The 22,876-nt window shown below is 42.6% G+C and overlaps 1 protein-coding gene across 2 annotated transcripts; it reads left to right on the top strand.

Moving 5' to 3' along the window:
* Positions 1–412: 412 nt before the first annotated feature.
* On the top strand, positions 413–20,316 carry alpl (alkaline phosphatase, biomineralization associated). Of its 2 annotated transcripts, none has more exons than XM_004069309.5 (12): positions 413–620; positions 4,824–4,973; positions 6,324–6,443; positions 8,002–8,117; positions 10,573–10,747; positions 14,802–14,977; positions 15,356–15,496; positions 15,593–15,662; positions 15,764–15,898; positions 17,985–18,176; positions 18,769–18,888; positions 19,004–20,316. In XM_004069309.5, the coding sequence occupies exons 2-12, from the start codon at positions 4,904–4,906 to the stop codon at positions 19,264–19,266; spliced, it is 1,578 nt and encodes a 525-aa protein (XP_004069357.1). In that variant the 5' UTR covers positions 413–620; positions 4,824–4,903; the 3' UTR covers positions 19,267–20,316. The 2 variants fall into 2 exon arrangements, with proteins under 2 accessions (XP_004069357.1, XP_020559265.1); XM_020703606.3 differs by having other exon boundaries at positions 485–1,367.
* Positions 20,317–22,876: the final 2,560 nt, after the last annotated feature.

A 22,876-nucleotide genomic window follows, 5' to 3' on the forward strand; every position in this document is an offset into this window, starting at 1 on the left:
ATCGATAAAGGTCATTTAAACGTATAAAAGCTGATGGTGTGGTGAAATTAAATAGATGCGGCAGCGACATCTAGCGGACAAAATCGTGAATAGCAAAACAACTAACCCGCTGAAATATCTCACATTGATTTAAATCAACTAGATTATTTAATCAGAACTTTTTTGTAACATTTACTTGTGTCAAACTAATAAAAAAAGAAAAGAAAATTTTACAATTTACTTAGTAAACTTTGCCCCTTTTTGTGTTTGTCATCTAATAATACTAATTTCCACCCCAACCCTCTATGACATAACAAACAAACATTTCTGTTTTTGTTTGTTTGTTTGTCTGGGGGTAATGTGCACCTTGTCCTGTAGGAGGAGCCCCCGCTCCGCCTCCAGCAGCAGCGCATCGTAATTTTTAACGAGCCCCCTTTTCTTTTTTTCTTTTTTTCCTGCTTTCCTCCCTCGTGGGAGTCAAACTGCTATTCCCAGATTCAGGAGCCGGACTGGAGCCGCTGCGGCCGGAGAAGAGGACGCTGAAAGCTGCTGCAGGGATCCGGATTCCGGGGAGAAGAGGAGAAGGCGACGCCGGCGCGCGCGTGGAGGACGCACGTTTGCGTCAGGAAAAGAGCGCTGCAGTGAGTTAAAACAAATAAATCAACTTTTGGGCTGTTTTTTCTCTCACATAACAGGTTTCCACCGGGAAAGTAACGCTGTCGAGTGAAGTTCTATTCACCTCATTGTTGCTCATCCTCTTTAAAAATTTTGGGGATTCTGAAGAAGCTGTTTTTCTTTTTGTGCATGAGAACAAATACATGGAGTACAAGTTTTTTTTTAAAAATATGAAATTCTAAAAGCCTTAAAAAAACCGGAAAATTCCAAAATCCTTACAGAAAAAACCAGACATTTCTAAAAATCCTTACAGACAAAGAACCGTCATGTGCAAGAATGTGAGTTATTCAGAGTTTAAAGTGGTCCAACAGAGCAAAACGCGAGTGGATATGGGTACAATGATGGGACATCCCATCATTGTTGCCAAGTATTTCAGATTAAGCCCTCACTGGTCAGCCCTTCACTCCTGAGCATGATGAAGAGCTTAATCCGCGTTAGAGCAGCTTCCTGTGGACCAGCACATTTGGGCTTCGGAGCCCCTGGGTGGTCTTCCCTGGGCTTCAGCAAAGGATCTCGGCCTTGGAGATGGTGGATGCTGGTGAACGCCATGTCTGATGAGGAGCTCCATGTGATCGTGACCACTGCGCTGACCGGGACTCTGCTGGTGGCCGTCCTGGCTCTTCTTTGCTATTTCACCTGCAGACTGGCGGGGTCATTGCCCATGGGGGGACCCGGGCGCTTTTGAGGCTGCCCTCTTCTGCATCTGCACCATGGTAAAGGCTGAAGCTTGGCTCTGCACCTGATTTTTCAACTTTTTGCCGTGTTTCAGGCTCAGACTTGCTCCTCTTCTGGTTCTCAGAAGGAAACTCAGAGGAGAATGAGAAGCATCTGGTCAGAGAACGGCGTTTTTTTCTGGTTTTGCGTACAGTGCGGCAGCGTCCAGTCAATCATTTGGGTTAATCCGATTTGTAATGGCTCTTAAACCTCTCAGTGCTCTGCTGCTCAATCCCATTAAAATGACCTTGACTATAAGCGGGGTGAAGAAAGTAGGAGGGTAATTACACACGAAAGCCTGACTGAAGGACCGAAACCTTCTGGACCTCCAGTTGGGAAAAAACAGACTTTTAGATAAAACTTTGCTGGTTTTCCTTTGAATCTGTGAGCCTCAAAGATTAGAATTTAAAGAATAGAAGCTCTTGTCTTATTTACCTGATCTGGAACATTTTGTTCTGAACCTTTGCATCACATCAGGTTTTCTTCTTGGTTGGGGCTTTTGCTCGGATCCCATTGGTAACTTGGGGGCTGCAGGGGTGGGTGGGTGGATGGTGGTGGTGGTGGGGGCTCTTCACCATTTGTCGCGGTCATTGAGACCTCCCAAAGTAGGGCTGCCAGGCTGCCTCTGGAGGTGCTGGATGTTGCCAAGGGGGGGTGTGATTTGTGACACAAACAGCATTCAGGTGGTGTGTGTGTGTGTGTGTGTGTGGGGGGGGGGGGGTTGAATTAACATTCCTGTGAAGGTTCAAAGCAGGAAACAGGTTTCTGCATAGTTTATAAGTTTTCCAGTTGCAAAGCTTGAAAGTCAAACATTTGACTTTTTTTTTTTCATCCTTAATTTATTGAAATTAGATGCTAATGAGATTTAAAGACGCAACTCCAATGAAAATCGTGTTTTTTTTAAAATATCTTCCTGTTGCATTTTTTCATAATAGAGGACATATACAAAGAAAATTAAGCTTAAATTATATTTTTGAGTATTTTTTAAATTTAAATTGTGGTGATTCAGGAGCAGAAGAAAAACATGTAGTTGGAAAAAAGATCAGATTTGGGACGTAAAAAAATACGCTGGGCGGGGCCTCAAGCTCCCTGCTCCGCCCCATTCCGATGCAAACAAACAAACAAACAGATCCATGGACGTCTTTGTTTTCCTCGTCTGAGCTGGAATCTGGACCTAAACGACAAAATCCAAAGGAAAAGACCACCGGGAACGCTTTGAAAATAAACCAAAAAGCTGATTAATGAGACTTTAAATGTTGGCAAATAAAACATTTAGAAGTTCAATCTCTTTTTTAAAGGGAGACAACTCTCAGTAGCTGCAAAAAACTGAAGAAATGATCCGATGAAATCAAATCATTGCATTAAGGCAAATGTTTCCGGCGTCGAGTCTCATCAGAATCCAAACATTAAAACTACAACGAGCCTCAACTTTTGCTTCTTGTATCTCCCATAGGGAAAAAACAGAAAATGACTAATTGTTATTTTTGCAACCAGATGTTGTAAGAGGCGTAAAAAGGTGACGTTTTGATCTTCATCAGCGCCCACACCTCTCTGGGATGTTTGTTTGGGAGGAAGAACAGTCACTGGCTGACTGCAGTGTGAAATCCGGTGGAGGGAGGGTAATGGTGTGGGACTGTTAAGAGTTCAGGTTGATTTCTAGTGAAGGGCAGTGTAGATGTGTCAGATGAGTGAAGTCATTTACACCCGGAGAGCCCCGCCCACAACTCAGAGGTGAATTTCTGATGAACTCCTGCCGCTCTGCAGAAACTATGTCCTAGAAAAAAAGCTTGTCCCAGCTGCTGTTGGGCAAAGGCGGTGGACACCCTGGACAGGTCGCCAGTGTGTCCCAGTGCACACAATTACTGCTACACACTCACTTTGCATGTTGTTGGACTGTGGGAGGAGAAGAAAACCCACACAGGAGGGTCCCTGCTGGGATTTGAACCAAGGCCATTTTTGCTGTGATGCCAGGGTGCTGACCACTGTACCACCGTGACGCCCCAAATTCAAACGAATCACTAAAATTGATCCACTGCCCAGCACTGTCTGGAGTTCATGCGGATAAAGCAGTGGTCCTCAACCTTTTTCACCCCCCCCCCCCCCGCAACCATGAAAAAACGGTGTCAAAACAAGCCAAAGACGTTCAACTTTAATATCATATCAAAGTCATGAACATTCCTGCTGCTAGAGACTAGAAACAATTAAATAAATGATCAATATTTTGTCATCACTTTGTGAGAACAATAACATTAAACCTATGTGCAAAAAGGAACACAAAGTTGTGTTAATAGCCACAATGTGTCTGCTTTGTGCTGCACATCTCTTCAAAACACGGTTGCAGGTATGTTTCTGCAACTCTCAAGTCGTGCTCAGTATTCAGCCTAGCTCTTGTCTTTGGGAGGTTTTCTGCTGTTGCCACTTTGAACACAAAGACGTAGATTGGAAGCAGAATGCCCCCAGCCTTCTCCCCCATGAGTGGATGCCCCTTCTCCTCACCCAGCCAGAATCCACTGAAATCCTGATCCTCCTCAGCAGAGCTCAGACCAGCAGCTGCTGCTGCCTTAAATGGATCCGTCGTATTGATCACTGTTGTCTGGGAAATATTTGAGAAAGAATCCTGGCAGGGAAGATGCGTACAAAGGGAATGATCCTCTACAAAGTATAACAAATCAATTCAATAAAGGATCATTCAGTTTTTTGTTCTCCAAATGTGGGGGAGGCACTACATCCGTTATACATGCATTTCTCTATTCTTCAACAAATCTGATCCCAGTTGCAGAGAAAGGCAGGTGTAGGTATCCAACACGAACCGGTCGCATGTGCGAAATACGTCAACATCCGGGCGGCATTACCGTTCTTTTAAGACGTTAAAACCGCCGTTAACAACAATAATTACGTTTTCAAATGTCACAAATGTGAGTGACATAAGATGCATGAGGCGTCCCGAAGCAAGTTTTTTTTTCTATTTTCTTTTATGTTCCGCCACGAAAAAAATTCCAAAGTCATCAAAGTAATTTCCAAACATTAGTCTCCCCCCGCCCCCACTTCCCGGCCTTATCCCACCGGGTCACTCGCGCCCCCCCTGAGATCCCTCCGCTCCCCCTCAGGGAGACGTGCCCCACAGTCTGAAAACCACTGGGGTAGAAAATGGATTTTGAATTTGTGACTCCAGTTTAGGCTTATTCAGGATGTTTTCAGAGAGTTTTATATTTATGTGAAGAAACACGGTGCTGCCGTGTCATCGTTGATCCTCTAAAGACTCTAAAGTCCGTGTGTTTCACAATAAAAGTCCTCAACAGGAAAATATGTCCCAGCACTGTCGCTTCAGACGTTGGGCTGTCATTTTAGTGTTTTAAAGGGATTCATTGCACTGGAAATGAGTGTGAAACCAGGGTGTCAGCGTCATTGTGTGACTAAATGACACATACTTAATAACCAGTGTGACTCTCTGATAGGCGCCACGCCGCAGGGCACGGACTCAGACGTTTTGAGGTGACCTCTTCTGGCTGTCTGGAGCTGCGTGAACGGCGACACGATGCTGTCGGCTCTGCTCATCATCTGCTCCTGTCTCAGTGTGAGGAGTTCAGGGAAGCCGATGTTTCCTGGTGAGTCCAAACGCAGCCAAAAACAAACAAAAAAGGTTTCGTCTGCTCTCCCTCACGGGAGGTTTTCAAGGCCGCAGGAAACGCTTGCTTATCTTTTCAGCAAATTGAGTCTCCAGTGTGGATTTCCTGTTTCTGAAAACACTGTCGGCTTCTATTTCCGGCTCCTCAGAAAAGAATTGATTGTTTTCATGATATTCCGAGGGTTTCGCCATCCAGCCGTCCTCCAGCTTTCTGTGTTTTCCCTCTTCAGGTCACATTTTGAAGGCCGGTATCGGGCTGCAGCCTGGGGTTTCTCACCGCTTCTGTCGGTTCAAGCTAACGTTTTCTCGCTCTGGCGTTTATCTGCCTCGGTTTGCTGATCCCCTTTTTTCAAAAAAGCACGGATTCGAGGAGCTCAAACAGCATGAAATCCACTCGGAAAACTTAAATTACTTTGCTCTCGCCTGAAAAATCTTAATTCATCTCAAACTTATTTTTTTACATGTTAGAAAATAAAATTCAAATGCATGAGGTTTTCTGGCCTGATAAGAGGAAGAACATGCATCCCAATCTCGCTCTCTCATCAGTGGCGCCGGCGGTTTCTCGGTTTGGGTCTTTGATCAGCAACTGTTTCTCTGCTTCAGAGTCTGAAAGTAGCTTTAGGCTAAAAATGGTTATTTGGATGCTTATCATATGTACAAAAAACACATAGATCTGATATTCAGAACCAAAGAGATTTTAAAGTCATGAAGGGTCCCCACAGCAAAATAGTTTAAAGCCCCACTCTGAAGAAAATGGTGTTTTAAATGTTTTTCACATGTTCTTGTGGTATTTCTCTGATGATGGAGGACATTTAAGAGGAAAATTAAGCACTAAATTTGCATTTCTGAGTATTTCTTTATTTAAACTGTAATTGGGAGCAGACGAAATTCTGCCGGTAGATCCACGAACGTCTTTGTTTTCCTCATCTGAGCTGGAATCTGGATCTAAACTGAGGTTCCTCGCTGTTATTGTTGCACTGCTAATGCTAGGTTGGGGGTGAGAGGGGCTTTAAGCTAGTGGGAGAGCGTGTAAACAGAGATCTCTCAATAACAGAGAGGAAAAAAGGGGGTTTAGGTTGCTCTGTGTCAACCAACTCGCCCTCAACTCAGAGGTGGATTTCTAATGAACTCCTGCTGCTCTGCAGAAACTATGACCTAGAAGACGATTTAGATTTTTAGTTAAAAACGGCATAAAAACAATTAAAAGACGACTAGGAATGATTTGGAAAATGGATCAAAAGATGATCAGAGTGGGACTTTAAAGATGTACAGTGGTTAGAACCTATTGAAGTTTTGAAAATGTTCCTGAAAACTGTTAAAATCCTTCCAGAAAATGAGAAAAGTCCGGCTTTCTGGAACAACGGGGCTCAGAAGACCCTGAAGGAGGCTCTGAGCACGCAGGAGCTGAACAAGAACAAAGCAAAGAACCTCATCCTTTTCCTCGGGGACGGTGAGTCAGGACAGGTTCTCATCTTGACCCAGAAAGGTTCTAAATGATGAGTTTATCAGCGTTGGGAACCAGGAGTGCTTTGGGTTATCGAATGAAAGGTCTGTTCGAAATGAAGCTGAAGTTCAGCAGCTCAGCGGTCCATGAGAAGAGAAATGAGATTTCTCTGCACGAGCAGCATAACGATGAGGATGAGGAGCTGCTGTGGCCTCATCCGTTTGCTCAGCGTCTAACAGAACCGTCCTCCTCCTCGGCCGGGCCTCTGCTGCCTTTCTGAGCTGTAGGCGGAGCCCGACACTCTCACGCATGACTGCCCGCATTGTCCTGCTGGTTCAGTTCTAGCCTACCGGGACAAGTGTTAATCATGAAGCCGGATTTTAGGAAAAGTTGTCTTTTTCAGAGTAGGAAAGCACAAACATGTTTTTGGAGACCTTTGATCTTTTTTTTTTTTGTCAGGCAAATTCTTGACTGATAACTCCAAAGAACTGTTGGCTTCAGGCTTGGACACTTTTATTCAGTGGCCTCCAACCTTTCAGGCCATGGACCGCTTTAATGTCAGACAAGATTTTCACGGACCGAGGCTGAAGTGGGCATTCAAAATTTTATTTTTATTTTTTAGCCTTTTGTGACCCTTAGTTTATCCTCATCCTCTGTAAAATATCTACAGCTGCTTTAAACTTTATGTGTTCAGTATATTCCATGTAGGAACAATCAGAATGAGATCCAGATGTTTCCTTAACCCAAAAGCGTTGACGAGGAAGCTAAAAAAAAAAAATCAGACGCCAACTTCAGCTTTGTTCAAAAAAACGGTCATGAAAGTGATATTCTCCAAATGAATCCACCGTTTGAACAACTTTATTAGCAGCATCCTTGTAACATTAGACAGCTGGTTGCTGAATTATTTTTATGATCTGTGGGAACAAAAAGACAGTAAAGACTGCTGGTTTTTGTCTGTGACATGCAGCTTTCTTTTATTTTAAAATCCAAGGCTCTTCTTCTGTTTCCTCTCTGGATCTTTTCTGCCAAAAGAAACTTTTGTTTTGTTTTTTTGGCAACTTTGATAGCTTGGAAGTGTCAACTTCGCAGTCGGAACTGCCACTTTAGCAAAGCGGTGGATGGATTTACGACTCGAGACCGAGCGGCTTGACATGCCTCAGGAATGAGGGGGAGACGGTGGGGAAAAAAGCCAGGAGTTTTTCAAACTAAAACTTCCTTCAGAATCAGGTTATGAATAAAAAATAATAATAAAATGTAGGTCGTGTTTTATGTTCTTTCTGCGGGCCAGTAACAGTTCTCCAGGGGTTAGGGACCACTGGTTTTTAAATCTACTTAAATTAAGTGATGAAACATTTTCATTTCAGTCTCAAATTCTGTTTTTCTATCTAGTGAAAATATTTAGCCGTCAGGCTCTTAAATGCCAGTGAAAACATGTTGACGTGCTGCACACTGAGAAGACTGAAATCCAATGGAGAACTTTAAAGTTTAGTGCGGCTTGAGAAGGTTTTTTCTGCCCCGCTGAGGGAGAATCCGCCGGAAAGTTAACCTCCTCTTTGCCCTGTAGGGATGGGCGTTCCCACGGTGACCGCTGCTCGGATCCTGAAGGGTCAGCTGAACGGACAGAGCGGAGAAGAGTACCAGCTGGAGATGGACAAGTTCCCGTTTGTGTCATTGTCCAAGGTGTCCCAGTTGAACTCTAGTTTATGTTGATTTATGTGACGTTAAAATCGACTCCTGTTTGAGCAGGTTTGTAGAAAAATGTCAAAAACTAAACACGAGATGAAAACAACCAGATTTTGTGAAGTGAAAATGTGTGTGAACCGTAATAATAACATGAAAAGCAAATGAAACATTCAATGAAGTTTGTTTTTGGAATGAGAATCTGTTCGTTTATTCACACAGAACAGAACAAATCTGGATACATTTTGATCGAAACAACTGTGAATTTCATATTTAAAGACAAGAAACAAAAGAAAAAAATGTCTGTCTGGAAAAAAAAACATTTTGTTAACATTAATTCTGAGTTATATATTATTCAGTATTAAATTCTGACTGTAAACGTCTACATTTAAATGATGTGACCAGGAAAATAACAGAAATAGTTATTTTTACTCAGAAGGACAAACCCCTGTGGTTTTGATCACAGAAACAAATAAATCTTCTCTTTTAAGTCTGTAAATGTCAATCAGCCACAGGTTAACAACGTTAATTTAGCCAATCACAATCAAGAAATTGTAGTTTTTAGTGGGAGTGGGAATCTGAAAGAAACTCTCGATTTTAATTTGATTATGATTCAGGAGGCAACAATTCGACCATGAACCAATTATCGTGTTTTCTCTCTACCACAAATACACTAGACCAATTTTACGTACTTCTCTCCACCGACGTTTATTTTTAAGTAAACACAATCTTTCTTAAACAACATTTAACCCTTAGATGACCCCCCCCCTTCCATTGACGTGTTCTCCCTTCCATGACAAAGGTGGATAAAGGTGGAAAGATTTCATGTAATCCATGGACACCAGTGAAGATCACAAATCATTGAAGAAAAAAGGTTCAGCGCACTGTCTAGTGGGTCCAGATGACCCAACTCCCAATGTTAACGTGCCTAGGATAGCACAAGGGTTACTTTGGTAATCCAAAACATTTCAGAGCATCAAAAGTTTCCCTGAATGCAACAACCTTAAAAAAATGCTTCACTAGACGTTCCAGTTGACTTCGTTATCTTTATTAGGAGATCCAATTTGGTGTTTGGACCGTTGCTCGCAGCAGAACTCATGGAAGTATCGTTGAAGCATCGACTCCTCCCAAAGCTGATTTCATGACAGTTGCCTGCAGGACTGCTGAAATTTGGGCTGCATTTGGCCCATAGGCCGGATCGAAACTTTATTTATGTATTTTAAGGGACAATGCACCTGAATGAACATATATCCGGACAGTGGCAGATGCTTGATTATAGCAATAATGCTAATTTACATCCGTAGCCCCGAAATAGGATAAAACAAGAGCATTATGAGACATTCAAGAAGACTTTAAATCACATGAAAAGCACATTTTCAGGACTGCACAATAGCAGAAGGTTAAAAATCAAATATTTACAGGAGCGGTATGTTTGAAAGCAATGGTTGAGGAGACTTTTGGAGGATCGCAACGTGGGACATTCCCAAACGGAGAACGGGAAACTGTTCCAGATGGCTCTGGTTTACAGGAAGAGGATTCGTTTCAGAGACTGTTTTTTCTGTCACAGTCAGGTCCCGCTCTTCTTTGGAGAAAGTCAGACATGGGAGGCGGTGCAAGTCCTTTTAAATGTAAAGCCTGTAAAGTAAAAATGGAAAGTATTCCCAAAATTTAACAAGTCGTACTTTGTTAAAGTGTTCCAAGTGTCACAGTAGTTTCCTATCAAATACCTTTAAGGATTATTGATATAAAGTCCTGAACTTTGTTCCATTTTTCTTTTTCTAATCTGACTAATAAAAGTAAAATGGGTTCCTGCAGAACTGCTCATGATATCAGACCTAAAGAGTAACAAATGTCAACTAAAGATTTATGTTTTTTAGAATGGCTTTTAACACTCTTATTTACTTTATTTAATTCTAACACGCCTTATATATATTTTATTACCTTCTGTCATTCATGCTGTTGTTTTTTACATTTTTGTTCCCTATTTGATGAATTTAAATTTTCTACTAATCCCTCTTTTTATGTTAAAGCCCTTTGACCCCCTGATGGCGTCGTAAAGTACAGAAATAATCAGCAGGGCAGTTTCTGCACCTTTAACCTGCAGTTCCAACAGTTTACATGGAGGAATATTAAGGTTATTCTTTAATTATTATTCAGAAAAAAAGAAAAAAGCTCAACCAACCAGAACTCCCTTTTGATGTAGGGTTAAGTCAGACCTTTGCTCAGAACAAAGTCCTGATGTTCCATCCATCCATAATTCAGATTTAGCAGTATAGTCAACTAAAATACTGTAAAAATGCAGATGCCTCTTTATTTGTTTTATTTGCTGAAAAATTGTGTCACGTGTTTAAGAAGTAAAAGCTGAAATGCGAGAAACTTTATTAAATAAATCTCTGCTTTTCTTGTAAGCATGTTCGTGTAGATTCTGACATGAAATTGGCTCATGCTTCTGCAGACATACAACACAGACGCACAGGTACCCGACAGCGCGGGAACGGCCACAGCTTACCTGTGTGGGGTAAAAGCCAACGAGGGCACGGTGGGTGTGAGCGCCGCCGCCGTCCGGTCTCAGTGCAACACCACGAAGGGCAACGAAGTCACCTCCATCCTAAAATGGGCCAAAGATGCAGGTAAGAAGCTCAAACCATGGGGCTGCTAACATCACTCCTGGTCAGCTTGGAGTTCATTATTTCTGTTTCCTGTATATAAATGACCCCATTTGCAGGAAATGTATTGTTGATGTGACGACTGACCAGCTCCAACGTTGGAAATTTTAGACGTTTGTTGGAATTTGTAGCTCGTGAACTTTAAAATCCAAACAAAGCTGCTGTTAGAAACACAAAAAGACATCATTACAACAGTGGAGAGAGACAGGAAGTTACGAACAAAACTTACAATGGAGGAGTAACAACATATATGAAGAGGTAATGAGCAGTTTTAGGAGTGTGAAGACCTTCATGCACCTCGCCTTTACCCAATGACAGCTGGGGTTAGATATTAGACCTAATAAAATAAATAAATAAATAGACTCAGATGTTACCAAAGCCATAAACGGCATACGTTGCTTTTTTTGTTGTTTTTTTGCTTGTTTTCTCGTAACAACGGCATCCGTCTTGTTATCACAAGTGACAGTAGACGTCGTTATCAATTTGGTTTTGTAGCGATAACGACAAGATAATGAAAGATAAACTGTAGTTTTCCTTTCCCGCACTGAGCTGCTGAGATGTGACCCATCTTAGGTTCCTGTGTTTTGTGGTTACAGTCAGCCAGAACCAATGCCGTTCAGCCGCCTTACACCAACACCTCTCAACAACATCAAAAGAGATGCTTCCCAAGCGTTTTTTAAAGTCAATTCTTGATTTATTGGTGGATGCACGCTCCCCAAACGTCTCAGTTGAACCCATCCGTCAAAACCCCCGTCAACAGGCGGGATGACAGAACCCAGGACCAACAAACGTCTCTGCCTGGTGCGTTCACTGAACTCCGTAACCTAGAACGTTAGCAGAACAGCCCGACTCAGTCCGCTACGATTCTTTTTTCACTTTTCTACAATCCGCAGCAAAACAAGCAGTTTGTCAGCGAAAACGTCGACCGGCAGAAGAACTGATCCCTTTGTAACTGATGACTTTGATCGTGGTCGAACTCAGGCAGAGGAGCAGGTTGGCGTGACTGCAGCTGCGCAGGCGGCTGCAGGTCACTGACCCTGCGGTTGTTGTCCTTTTCATCAGTGTCCAGATGAGGGGTTCAGACCGTCGCCCTGGTTACAGAATGATGCGTGAGAACGATCGTGAGAACGAGATAGCAGGTGTTGTTATCACCAGACAAGCGAGGCCGTTGTTGGCTTTCCTAATACTTACTGGGAAATAGCACAGCCAATCTGTGGATCACAGCATTTGCTGACATATTGGCTTTTACCTGGAAAATATCCACCCTAATTAATTTATGATTCCATTTTTTTGTTTTTTTAAACTAATGTTTCATTCTTGTAACTGTATTTTATAATTGCTTTTTATTTAAGGCGACCTTGGGTGTCCAGAAAGGTGCCATAAAAATAAGATTAACTATTTAAAACTATCTTCCATCCTGTCATAGCTCATCTCAAAGCTTTGAAAGCTTTATTCCCTTAAATATCTCACGGTCAAATAGCTGTCTGTTCTCTAAAATGTTTAGTGCATTATCTTGATGCTACATGTTTTTGGAAATGATAAGAAAGTAACAGAATCTTCATCGTGGTCGGCTGAGTCTGAGTCTCGAAGCAGCAGAGATCTCAGACTCGTTTTTTAGAACATTTGTGTTTTCAACAAACCCATGTTTGGGCTGTTGTGACAACATTTTTTCCAGCTCAGACTGTCTAAAGCAGGAACAGAGCTTCCTGCTGCCGCTCAGCTCCATTTAAAAAAAAACAAAAACATGATCTGTTAGATCAACCTGAGACCCCGGAGCCACACGCAGCTCTTCATTATTCTACATGGTGGCTTTGGCTTTGATGAAAAAGGAGGATCTTATTTTATTTTTAAAGGAACTTGTGTGTCCTGCTAAAAAAGTAGAGGAAGTTCATTTAGAAAATGGTCATAATTTAGGCATAATTGGACAACCCAGACCATCATCTCCACCCTGTTCTGGACAAACAGTGGAGCTCCTTCTCTAGGAGGCTCAGACAGCTCCGCTCCAAAACTGCCCGATACCTGAAATCCGTCTTACCCAACACAATCACACTGTACCATAACTCACAATGCAACAGATAACCTTTGCACTTTGTTTTTTTGCACATCTTTTTACCTGCACTGTGTGTAGATAGCTTTTTTTAATTATACCACCTTATTTTCAGTTTTTTTATATTATTCTTATTCTTTTTTCTCTTATGTTTACAATGCTGTCATTTGCTATGCAAATTACTGTGAAAATTTCAAAACTAACAAATTTCCCACATGTGGAATCAATAAAGTAATTCTGACTCTGATAATTAAACTATTGTAAAAAAAATATATAAAAGCTGAATTTCATAAATGAAGGGTCTAATTGTCCCAAAAACATAAAAAGGTTTATTTTGGGACTTTGTGGTTCTCGCTGGGTTTTTATCTGTACAACAAAAATGGCTCTTTTTGTGTTAAAGGTGGCAGACCCCTGTAGTAGACTAATGGACAGGTTTTGTGTAACCTGCAGGCATTTTTATGATTAAGAAAACATTTTGAACAGATTTATGACACCATTAAAGAGGCCTTTGAGAAAGTTGTGGAGATTTCCTGCCGCAAAACCCAGGAGGCGGACACTTTTCTGCACTTCAGAGCAGTCTGGGAGAAATGATCAGTGTTCCAGTTGCAAAGGAACGGGAAGCAGAGCTGTTTCAAACAAAGTTTCTTTCTGGTGCAGCAACACAATGCTGAAAACAACAACAACTCTGCTTTTCTGTTTTGACTTTTTGAGTTCTGAAATCCCTGCAGACGGGGAACACAGCAGCTGCAGCCCTGCGTCCAGAGCAGACTCACATGCGCACCTGTTGGAAACGTGCACACTACTGTGCATGTGAAGTGTAGCTGTAGTGAGGGAAGGCGTTCCATAGGATGCTGTGCTGCTGACTACTCAATTTAATTGGATTAGACAGAACATACGACTAATTAACTTTGACTTACAGAAGGTCCTGAATACCATCTGTTTATACTGTAACTTGTCAGAACCCTCATAATGTGTATTCTTGGTACATATAGTACATGAATTCATGTTACTGGTCGCTGTTTCAACTTGTACAAACCAGCATTTAGGACGGAAGAGCAAAGGTTAGTGGAAAGAGTCGGGATAAGAGTGTGGTGGGAAGGCCTTAGAAGTGGTTGAAGGTCAGGGTTTGTGTCGGGCTTTTTCTTTTCCTGTTTGGGTTCAGGGAGAAGAAACAACAACAACATTGGAGCATTGCAGAGTCTCGACACTGTGAAGCCAATAATTCGGAAGTTCAGCACATGTCTCTTGAAGGAGGAAAGATCCTCGTTGGCAAAACAAAATCTGTTTCCTCGTCTTAATTCCTTTCGAGATAAAATCAGTTAGAAGCAAAACAAATGGAAGAGCAGAGCAGAAGTACAAACATCCTTCATCCTCCACAGTGAAGACTAACTGCGATGAAACTGTGTTTTTGGTCTTTTTAACATGTTCTTGTGCCATTTTTGATGATGGGGGGATATTTATAAAGAAAATTAAGTTTAAATTGCATTTTGGAATATTTCTTTATTCAAATCATTGTGAATCGGGACCAGACACAAAAAATGTTGTTTGAAAAAGATCATATTTGTGACGTCAAGACTACAGCAGCTCCTTGCTCCGCTCAGACAAATAGATCCATGTACGTCTTTGTTTTCTCCAATATTGTTCGCCATTTTTGTTGCTCCGCCAATGTTAGGATGGGGGTGTGAGGGGCTGTAAGCTATCTGTAGAGCGTGGAAGCAGAGTTCTCAGTAAAAGGGGGGCTCCACGCCAATGGTCCCGCCCACAGCTTAGAGGTGAATTTTTAATGAACTATGCGCCTCTGCAGAAACTATGTCCTAGAAAACGACACAAGTTTTTGGATTCTGTCTAAAAACAGCCTCATCATGATTAAAAAACGCTTTGAAAACAGATTAAAAGATTATTGGAGTGGGACTTTAAACACGATGTGTTTTTAAAAAAGAAACAGAGTCTCAACAACTGCGTTTGTTCCAGGAAAGTCTGTGGGAATAGTGACGACAACACGTATTAACCACGCAACTCCGAGCGCTGCCTACGCTCACAGCGTCGACAGGGACTGGTACTCCGACAACGAGATGCCTAGTGAAGCTCTGCAGGCCGGCTGCAAGGACATCGCCAGACAGCTCTTTGAAAACATCCCAAACATTGATGTGAGTCGATGTTCCTGCCTAAGGGAAACTGTTTGTGGGGTTGGAAGGGTGCTGGTTGGAAATTTGAGACTTCTCTCTTGTTCATAACCCTTTGTTCAATGTCAATAAATCAACATTTAATTTTTGGCTTTTACACCACTGATTGTTGTTTCTCTAATTCAGCGTTTCCCAACCCTGTCCTACCTTTTCTCAATTCAACCCTGCTCCAACACCTACCTTTGTTGACTGTCATCGTCAGGCTTCTGCAGAGCCTGATGATGAGCTGAATCCGGTGTGCATGAGCAGTGCAACATGCAAAACATGCAGGATAGTGTGCCCCAAGATCCAGGGTTGGGAAACACTGCAGTCTAATTATTCTGTTAACTTCTGGCCTTGCAGGTGATCATGGGGGGAGGAAGGAAATATATGTTCCCCAAAAACATGTCGGATGTAGATTATCCTGGTGTGGCGAAGTACAATGGCGTACGAAACGACGGGAGGAACTTAGTGCAGGAGTGGATTGACAGGATGAAAGACCAGGTGTTTTTCTCATTCCTACAGTTTTTCCCCCTTTTTTTCTATCAAAGCATTCGTGTATGTTTAAAAATGTATAACTTTGAAGCTCTTTTCTTGCAGGGAGGCCATTATGTGTGGAACAAGCAACAGCTTCTCTCCCTGAATCCTAAGAAGACTAGTTACTTACTGGGTAAGCCTCAATAAAAGTTCCCTCACCGTACTGCAAAAGTTTGCTTTCAGCCTCTGCTTTTGCCGTTAGCTCGTGTTTTTTGTGCGCTGCTCTTGTTCCAGGTCTTTTTGGACCTGTGGATCTGCCTTATGACTTGGAGAGGAATGCCGACTCAGATCCTTCGTTGACACAGATGGTAGAAGTTGCCATCAAGGTACTTCAGAACAATCCCAAGGGGTTTTACCTGCTCGTAGAAGGTAAGATTCCTTCCACTGTTGTGGACAATATTGCGTGTTGTGACATGGTCTATGCTTTTAGGTCTTGACTCCTATATTGATGTGTAAAGAAAAATGAACTAAGCAGTATTGGAAAATATATATATTTTTATTTCACCTCTCAATTTTTATGTCACAAAATGTGACATTTATGAAACAAGAAAACACTTTCTGAATGAAAGATTATAGCAATAATAAACATGACATGGGTGTGTGTGTGCCTATATTTGTTTTATTTGTATACCTAATACTGCAGACAGTCTGGATTACCTCAAAGTAAAGGAGATAGGATCAGACATGAAACCTGGAGATTGGAGTCTTTGCTTCTTTAACTGCCCTCACTGCGTCCTTCTTGGACTGCTGCTACCTGTCAGCTGTTTCAGGAGTTCCACAAGCCAGCCGGACATTAGCTTGACGGTGACCTTTACCTCCGTTGATCAGAAACTTGACAACCACAGCTATAAACAGGTGGAAGACTAAGGCCCACTCATGATTTCATTCTCTACCTGATGAAAGCCCCGCCGAATAGAATTTGACCAAGTAGGGACTTAGATTTGTTCGTGCCGTAAGGGTAACATCCCTTTCAAAACACGTAAGAACCGTTGAAACATTTCGCTCCCAGCGTCTTACAACTGTGACTACATGCGCTAGTATCGGGATGCGCCCGTGTAGTCTGAGCACTGTTTGCCAAAAGTCCATTTAAGAATGCCTGTTTAGTGTGTTCTTCACATGCCCGATGTGTGTGTAGCATGGCAGTGGCTTCAGCCAGACAAACCCAACAAACTCTTAAATTGGGTTTGGGCCAGCTATGACTGTCCGGCCTCCTCCTCAACCAAAGAGTTCAGCTCAACACCAGGTGGTGATTGGTTTAAAGTGCCGCCCCTCCATGCACCCAAGTGTCCAAAGCTAGATGACCCTACTATAAGGTGTATCATGGACCTCTTGTTGCCTCTTGTCTTGTTGCCATGACGGACACCCTCCTGCTCCAAAACTGTGTTTGTTGATGACAAACTGTTACTAGTAGAAAAGTCCAATAATTGGTGCCAATCAGGGAGGTTGTTCCTCCTGACTGCGCCCTTCCAGGTACCACTGGCATTGAGGGAGAACAATGGATTACCGCGTTGAATCTTTTCTATTACTCCCTGTTGAGACTCTAAGAAGGCTGGGTGCTGTGTTTAGCAGTATTGCCTGTAAGATGAGACCACCGTAGTAATAATAATAATAATGGGCTGGATTTTATCTGCGCTTTTCCAAACGCTCAAAGCTTACAATGTGTCCAATATTCATTCATATTCAGTAACTACTGATGTAGCCACAGCTGCCCTGGGGCAGACTCAAAGAGGTGTGGTTGCCAGTAGGAGCCTAAGGTCCCTCTGACCATCATATGCATTCATACAGCAGTGGAGCACAATGGAGACAGGGAGTGTCTTCCCGAAGGACACAACGACAGTTGACTGGGGGGATCGCCATTCTTTTGATCATTGGCCGACCTGCTCAACCACCTCAGCCACTTCCGCCCCGAGTAATAGAGCTATCCCTTAGGCAGAGGGGCACAACCCTCTCTTTCAACAGGGTAAATGTCAGCACATGACATATGAGCTGTGGGGGCTATAACCCAACCTATACTTGCCCTTTACCTCTCAACACTGAAAATATTTCAATCTCTCTCTAGGAATGTGGTTTCAGAGCCCCAGCAGTGCTGGGATGGAAGCCCAACTGTCTCAGCTGGGACAGCTTAGTCGTCCACACAAACTCCTTCCCTCTCAGAGAGGTGATATCACGATGGTTGAAGAGCATTTCTGTTGATTGGGCCGTTAAGGTACCTGCCTTTCCCTGCCCCTTGACCACTGCCCAAGTCCCTCAGCATCAAACCCTTGTGGTTCTTCCTGTGAGTAGTGGGCCAATGATAACACCACCTGGATGACTGAGAATCTTTACATAAACAATAATGTTCTGTTCTTATACAACAACACACTTTCACCGTGCACCCTGCAGGAGACCCCTGAATCTGGCCCTTACCTCTTGTCTACATAAAAATCTTCATATAATCCGAGATTTCTTTCACTAGGCGGACGCATTGACCATGGACACCACGAGGGCAAAGCCAAGCAGGCTCTTTATGAGGCGGTGGAAATGGACCGGGCTATTGGCCGTGCCGACCTCCTGACCTCCGCCCAAGATACACTGACGGTGGTCACCGCTGACCATTCCCACGTGTTTACCTTTGGAGGCTACACCAGAAGAGGAAATACGATATTTGGTGAGTGGGGTGCAGATTTTCCAACGCCTGTTTGGCGCAAACGTCAAGGGTGACCAATACGTCTATAAACGTGTAAATCGCTAAGGAAGTGAGGGTAGATTGTTGGCAATCAACAATGAACAAAACAAAAACATATATATAAAAAAAACCTTCACGATCCTCACTTTGACATCTGCCAGTTGACTGACATGCTGAACGGCCAATTAAACCCTCTGATACAGATGCTATTGCACATGCATGTTCCCACCAAACTGAGCGCCGTAGCCTGCCAGCAGAATTTTACCCTCTCCTGAACCTCAGAAAGGAGTGCGAGTTCAGCGTCAGACTGCTAACCGTAGATGTTGCTGCTAAAGGGCCTTATTTTTCAAGGTCGGTTCCTTAGAAAGAACATCGAACAGAACGCACACGGAACGTTTCTGTTGTCTGCACAATGTGTGCTGCGGTGCTGTAGACATGAAAACTACAGATGCACGGGTCCAATTCAATAAGCTGTTGGAATTTTTTTTATTGTGTTGTAATTCAAAAGAATTCTCTGATTGTGTCTGTGTGTTCAAATAAATAAAAATGAAATTGTATAATATTTCATTTGCAGGTCTTGCCCCCATGGTCAGTGATGTGGATCATAAGCCTTTCACGTCCATCTTGTATGGGAACGGACCCGGTTACAAACTTGTGGGCGGTGCAAGAGAGAACGTTTCCACCGTTGACTTTGGTAAATTAACACATTTTAAAGACGGGGTCAGTGCATGTGTTCAGATTACACTTGAGAGAGGAATTGAACTCTGATTCACACCGTGGCGTTTCCACATGTCGTTTCTGTCCATCAGCGGAAAACAACTACAAGGCCCAATCCGCCGTCCCTTTGACCTCCGAGACTCATGGGGGGGAGGACGTGGCTGTGTTTGCTAAGGGGCCGCTGGCTCACCTGCTGCATGGAGTCCATGAGCAGAACTTCATCCCACACGTGATGGCGTACGCAGCTTGTATCGGGCAGAACCGGGGGCACTGTCCGTCCGGGGGGACGGCAGCCTTGAGGCCCGTTTTCTCCAGCATGGCCGCCGTTCTGACAGTAACCCTGCTTCTATGCTGACCTTTATTCTGATGGTTGAAACACTTATAGCGTGACTGTAGCTGTCTCACAAAAGCAACAAGCCATACGGCCTAGAGGGTAGAGGTTTTTAAATAAACAATCCACATTATTTAAAATGATTTTTTTAACTAAATATGCAATTGCTACAAGCCAACATTTTTTTTATAGTTATTCAGAAAATTCAGATTTCCAAATTTCTTATGCAACAATGAGGAAATGTGATTCTTTCATGGCTTTCTGACGAAGGTCAGAAATGTTTTCTATTTTCATTCTATTTTGTTCGTTTTTATTTAACTTATCAGACATTTCAATCACCAGACAAAAAGAAAACCTGTGACATTTAACCACAATGACATTTTGGATGATTTTAAAGCCACACCTGAGGCAAATGTTGACCGACTGAGGAAACGGTTTTTACTACCTGTGGTCCATTTCAGCTGCTCGAGTCGCAAAAGATCCGTCTTCAAAAACCCCAAATGAGGAAAGAAGAAGAATGAAGACAGACATGTGTGACACCCCCACTTTTGTTGTGCTTTTTATTTAAATGGCTTGTTGGATGAAGGTTTTCTTTCCGTGGTAAATGACACACAAAGATCCAAAAACACAATGAGGCCACACTCCGCCACAGCAAATTCTGCACCACGGTTCAACATGGTTATCTTAAACTAGCAATAGCCAACCCCCCCAAACCAGATTCATCTTGATATTTTAGACTTGCACGCAAAAAAACATCTATGCAGAAAGCACTCGTTTAAAAAATGTTGTTTCAGGTAATTTGCTGTGAAAATTTTCTTTGCTTAAAAAGAGATCATAAAATATTTGAAGCTTCAAAAGTTCCGTTTTTGTTTTTAAATCTACCTCACAGTCATCCTCACAGGGATCTGTCTTTTCTAAAGACAGTCTGTCACAAAATTGACTGATGGGTTACATAAAAACTAGTTTTTGTTTTGACCTTTTTCGTACCCAAAGTAGATGTTAAAGCCTGATGTTTTACCCACAAATTAATGTTGTTATGTCCTGTAACCAATAAATGACAGTTTTCTGATTGTCCACACGTCTGTTTTTTAAGGCTTTGTTTTTTATTTCATGTTAAGAAGTGAATAAGACAAACAGATACTCGTCAAGCACTCAAAGCTGGTGGGATGTCCAGTTTATTTTTTAGCAAAGGACTTAAACTTCATCCTCACACCTTAAGACATACCTGTAGTGGATTTAATTACAATCTACCATCAAGAACCTCCATTTACTGGTCAACAGGCATTGATAAAAACTGAATGTGTCTCCGAAATTTAAGAGAATATTTGCTAAAGGGATGGGCAACTTTAGGTCTTGAGGGTCGCATTCCTGCATGTTTTCAAACATACCCTGTTCTGGCATCTCTTATTGGCTGGACACACCCGAACCAGGTAGTCAGTCATGGCCAGGGCTTGGCTATCTGGAAATCACGCAGACGCACCGGGCGTGGAGGCCTGGAGGCCTGGAGGCCTGGAGCTGCGCTGCACGGCTGGTTTGTGGCATGAATGGAATGTGAATAAAGCTAAGACGTGTTTGAAAACCGCTGCATTGGCTTCCTGTGGATTACAGGATGGATTTTAAGATTCTGGTAATAGTTTCTAAATGTTTTAGTGGTCTTATTTAAGTTTCAAAGTATGAGCCCTCGTGGACCCTGAGGTCCTCCGGTGCTGGCCTTTTAGTTGTTCCCAAGGTGAGGACCAAAACTTATGGTGAGGCTTCGTTCTGCCATTACTGTCCTCGCCTGACGGAGAAGCTCAGAGCCGCGGAGACCTTAGAGCAGGGGTGTCAAACTAATTTTGGGAAGGGGGCCACGTTCAACCAATCTGATCTGAAGTGGGCCGGACCAGTAACATAAAAGCAAAATAGAGCAGCTTTGTTTTTTTTTTGTTTTTTTACTCAGTTAAAAAAAAACCTCAGCCAACATAACAATAATAATAATAATGGATTGGATTTATCTGCGCTTTTCAAGACACCCAAAGCGCTTACATTATGTCCATTTTTCATTCACTCCTTATTCATACTTGGTGATGGTATGCTATGGTTGTAGCCACAGCTGCCCTGGGGCAGACTGACAGAGGCGTGGCTGCCAGTTCGCGCCTACGGCCCCTCTGACCATCACCAGGATCATTCATGCGCATTCACACACCAGTGGAGCCACACTGGAGGCAAGGAGGGTGAAGTGTCTTGCCCAAGGACACAACGACATTTTGGCTGGTGGGAGCGGGGATCAAACCGCCAACCCTTCGATCATTGGACGACCCGCTCAACCACCTGAGCCACTGTCGCCCATGGTAGTCTTATCACTTATCATTACATATTCATTCATTCACAGAGGTCAATGGATCTCAAATAAAATGTATTTTACTATGCAGACAGAATATTTTACATCTGAGACTGAAGTAATCCTGATAATAAACTCAAGAGGAGGCTACGGAAAAAAAATGAAACACCCTGCCTTAAATGTAAATGTGCAATTCAGTGAAAAATGGAACTAAATTAAACTTGAAATATGCCCACCCCTGCTCTAAAGCAACGCCCCAATGAGCCTCAGTCCCAGCTGACAGGTGGAAACATTCTGTCTGCAGGTAAAAATGGGCAAATCTGTCAAATCAGTCCCGGCCTGAAACTGCAAACAGAACCCAAAGCAAAAATACTTCCAAAGCAAACGGCCAGGAGTGAGATTTTTCACCTGTGTCGATGGTTCTTCACTCTGAGATTTTCTAAAGAAATGAGTCAGATACGTGCGGTGGCCCAGAAGGGTCACATCACTACACAGTGTTCAGTCTGGGGTCGTTACTGTGGCTGTTGCCCCCTCTGTCCCGGTGTGGTTGGGCACTGTGGCTGAGCTGGCTCCTGTGTGAAGAGACAGACACTCTTTCCTCACAGCAGAATCTTGAGTTACTGGTAGAAGTTACTTTTCTAAGAAGTATTTATTGTGTGTAGGAGGGGTCAAGGGTTGAATATGTTAATGGAGGAAGGGCGGCTTGAGTTTTTTTTTTAATTTCTTTTTGTTTTTTTAATTGTAAAGTGCTTCAAGCTGTGTTTTCTTTTATAAGTAGATTACATTTGATTTGATTTGTTGTCAATATTTGAGATTGCATTCTTAGCTTAGTGTTGTTTCCTAAAAAAATAAAAATAAAAGAAGCAGCAAATGAAAAATCTCTTCTTGCTGTTTTCAAACTGACTTTCAAGCATCTAAGTATTTGGTCTTTTTATGTCAAACTCCAGTTTAGTTGTTCAGACACGGAAACTTTCCCAGAGTTGATTCGATGATCATCTTCCGTAATGATTCACGTTGAAATACGGGTTGTGTTGCAACAGCCAGGTTGTCTGCTGATCTCACAAGCAACACTTCCATTGAGTTTAAGACATGTAGTTTGGTGAAAATATCCTATACAGTATATTTGTTTTTATTCATAAATTAAAAATTGTTTTTTTTTTTTACTTCCCTTTGAGTTTGAAAGTGGTTTAAAGCTTTTTGTTTCTTGTCCAAACTCTTTTTCCTTTGACATTTTGTTTAGTGAAACCCTGGGGTCTCTTCAAAATGAAGTTTGCTTCTGCATGGCGGCTTTATCCCGCTGCCTCTTTTCTATTT

Source organism: Oryzias latipes, chromosome 5, assembly GCF_053564925.1.
Source record: "Oryzias latipes strain Hd-rR chromosome 5, Olatipes_Hd-rR_3.1".
In the NCBI taxonomy this organism is placed as follows: Eukaryota; Metazoa; Chordata; class Actinopteri; order Beloniformes; family Adrianichthyidae; genus Oryzias; species Oryzias latipes.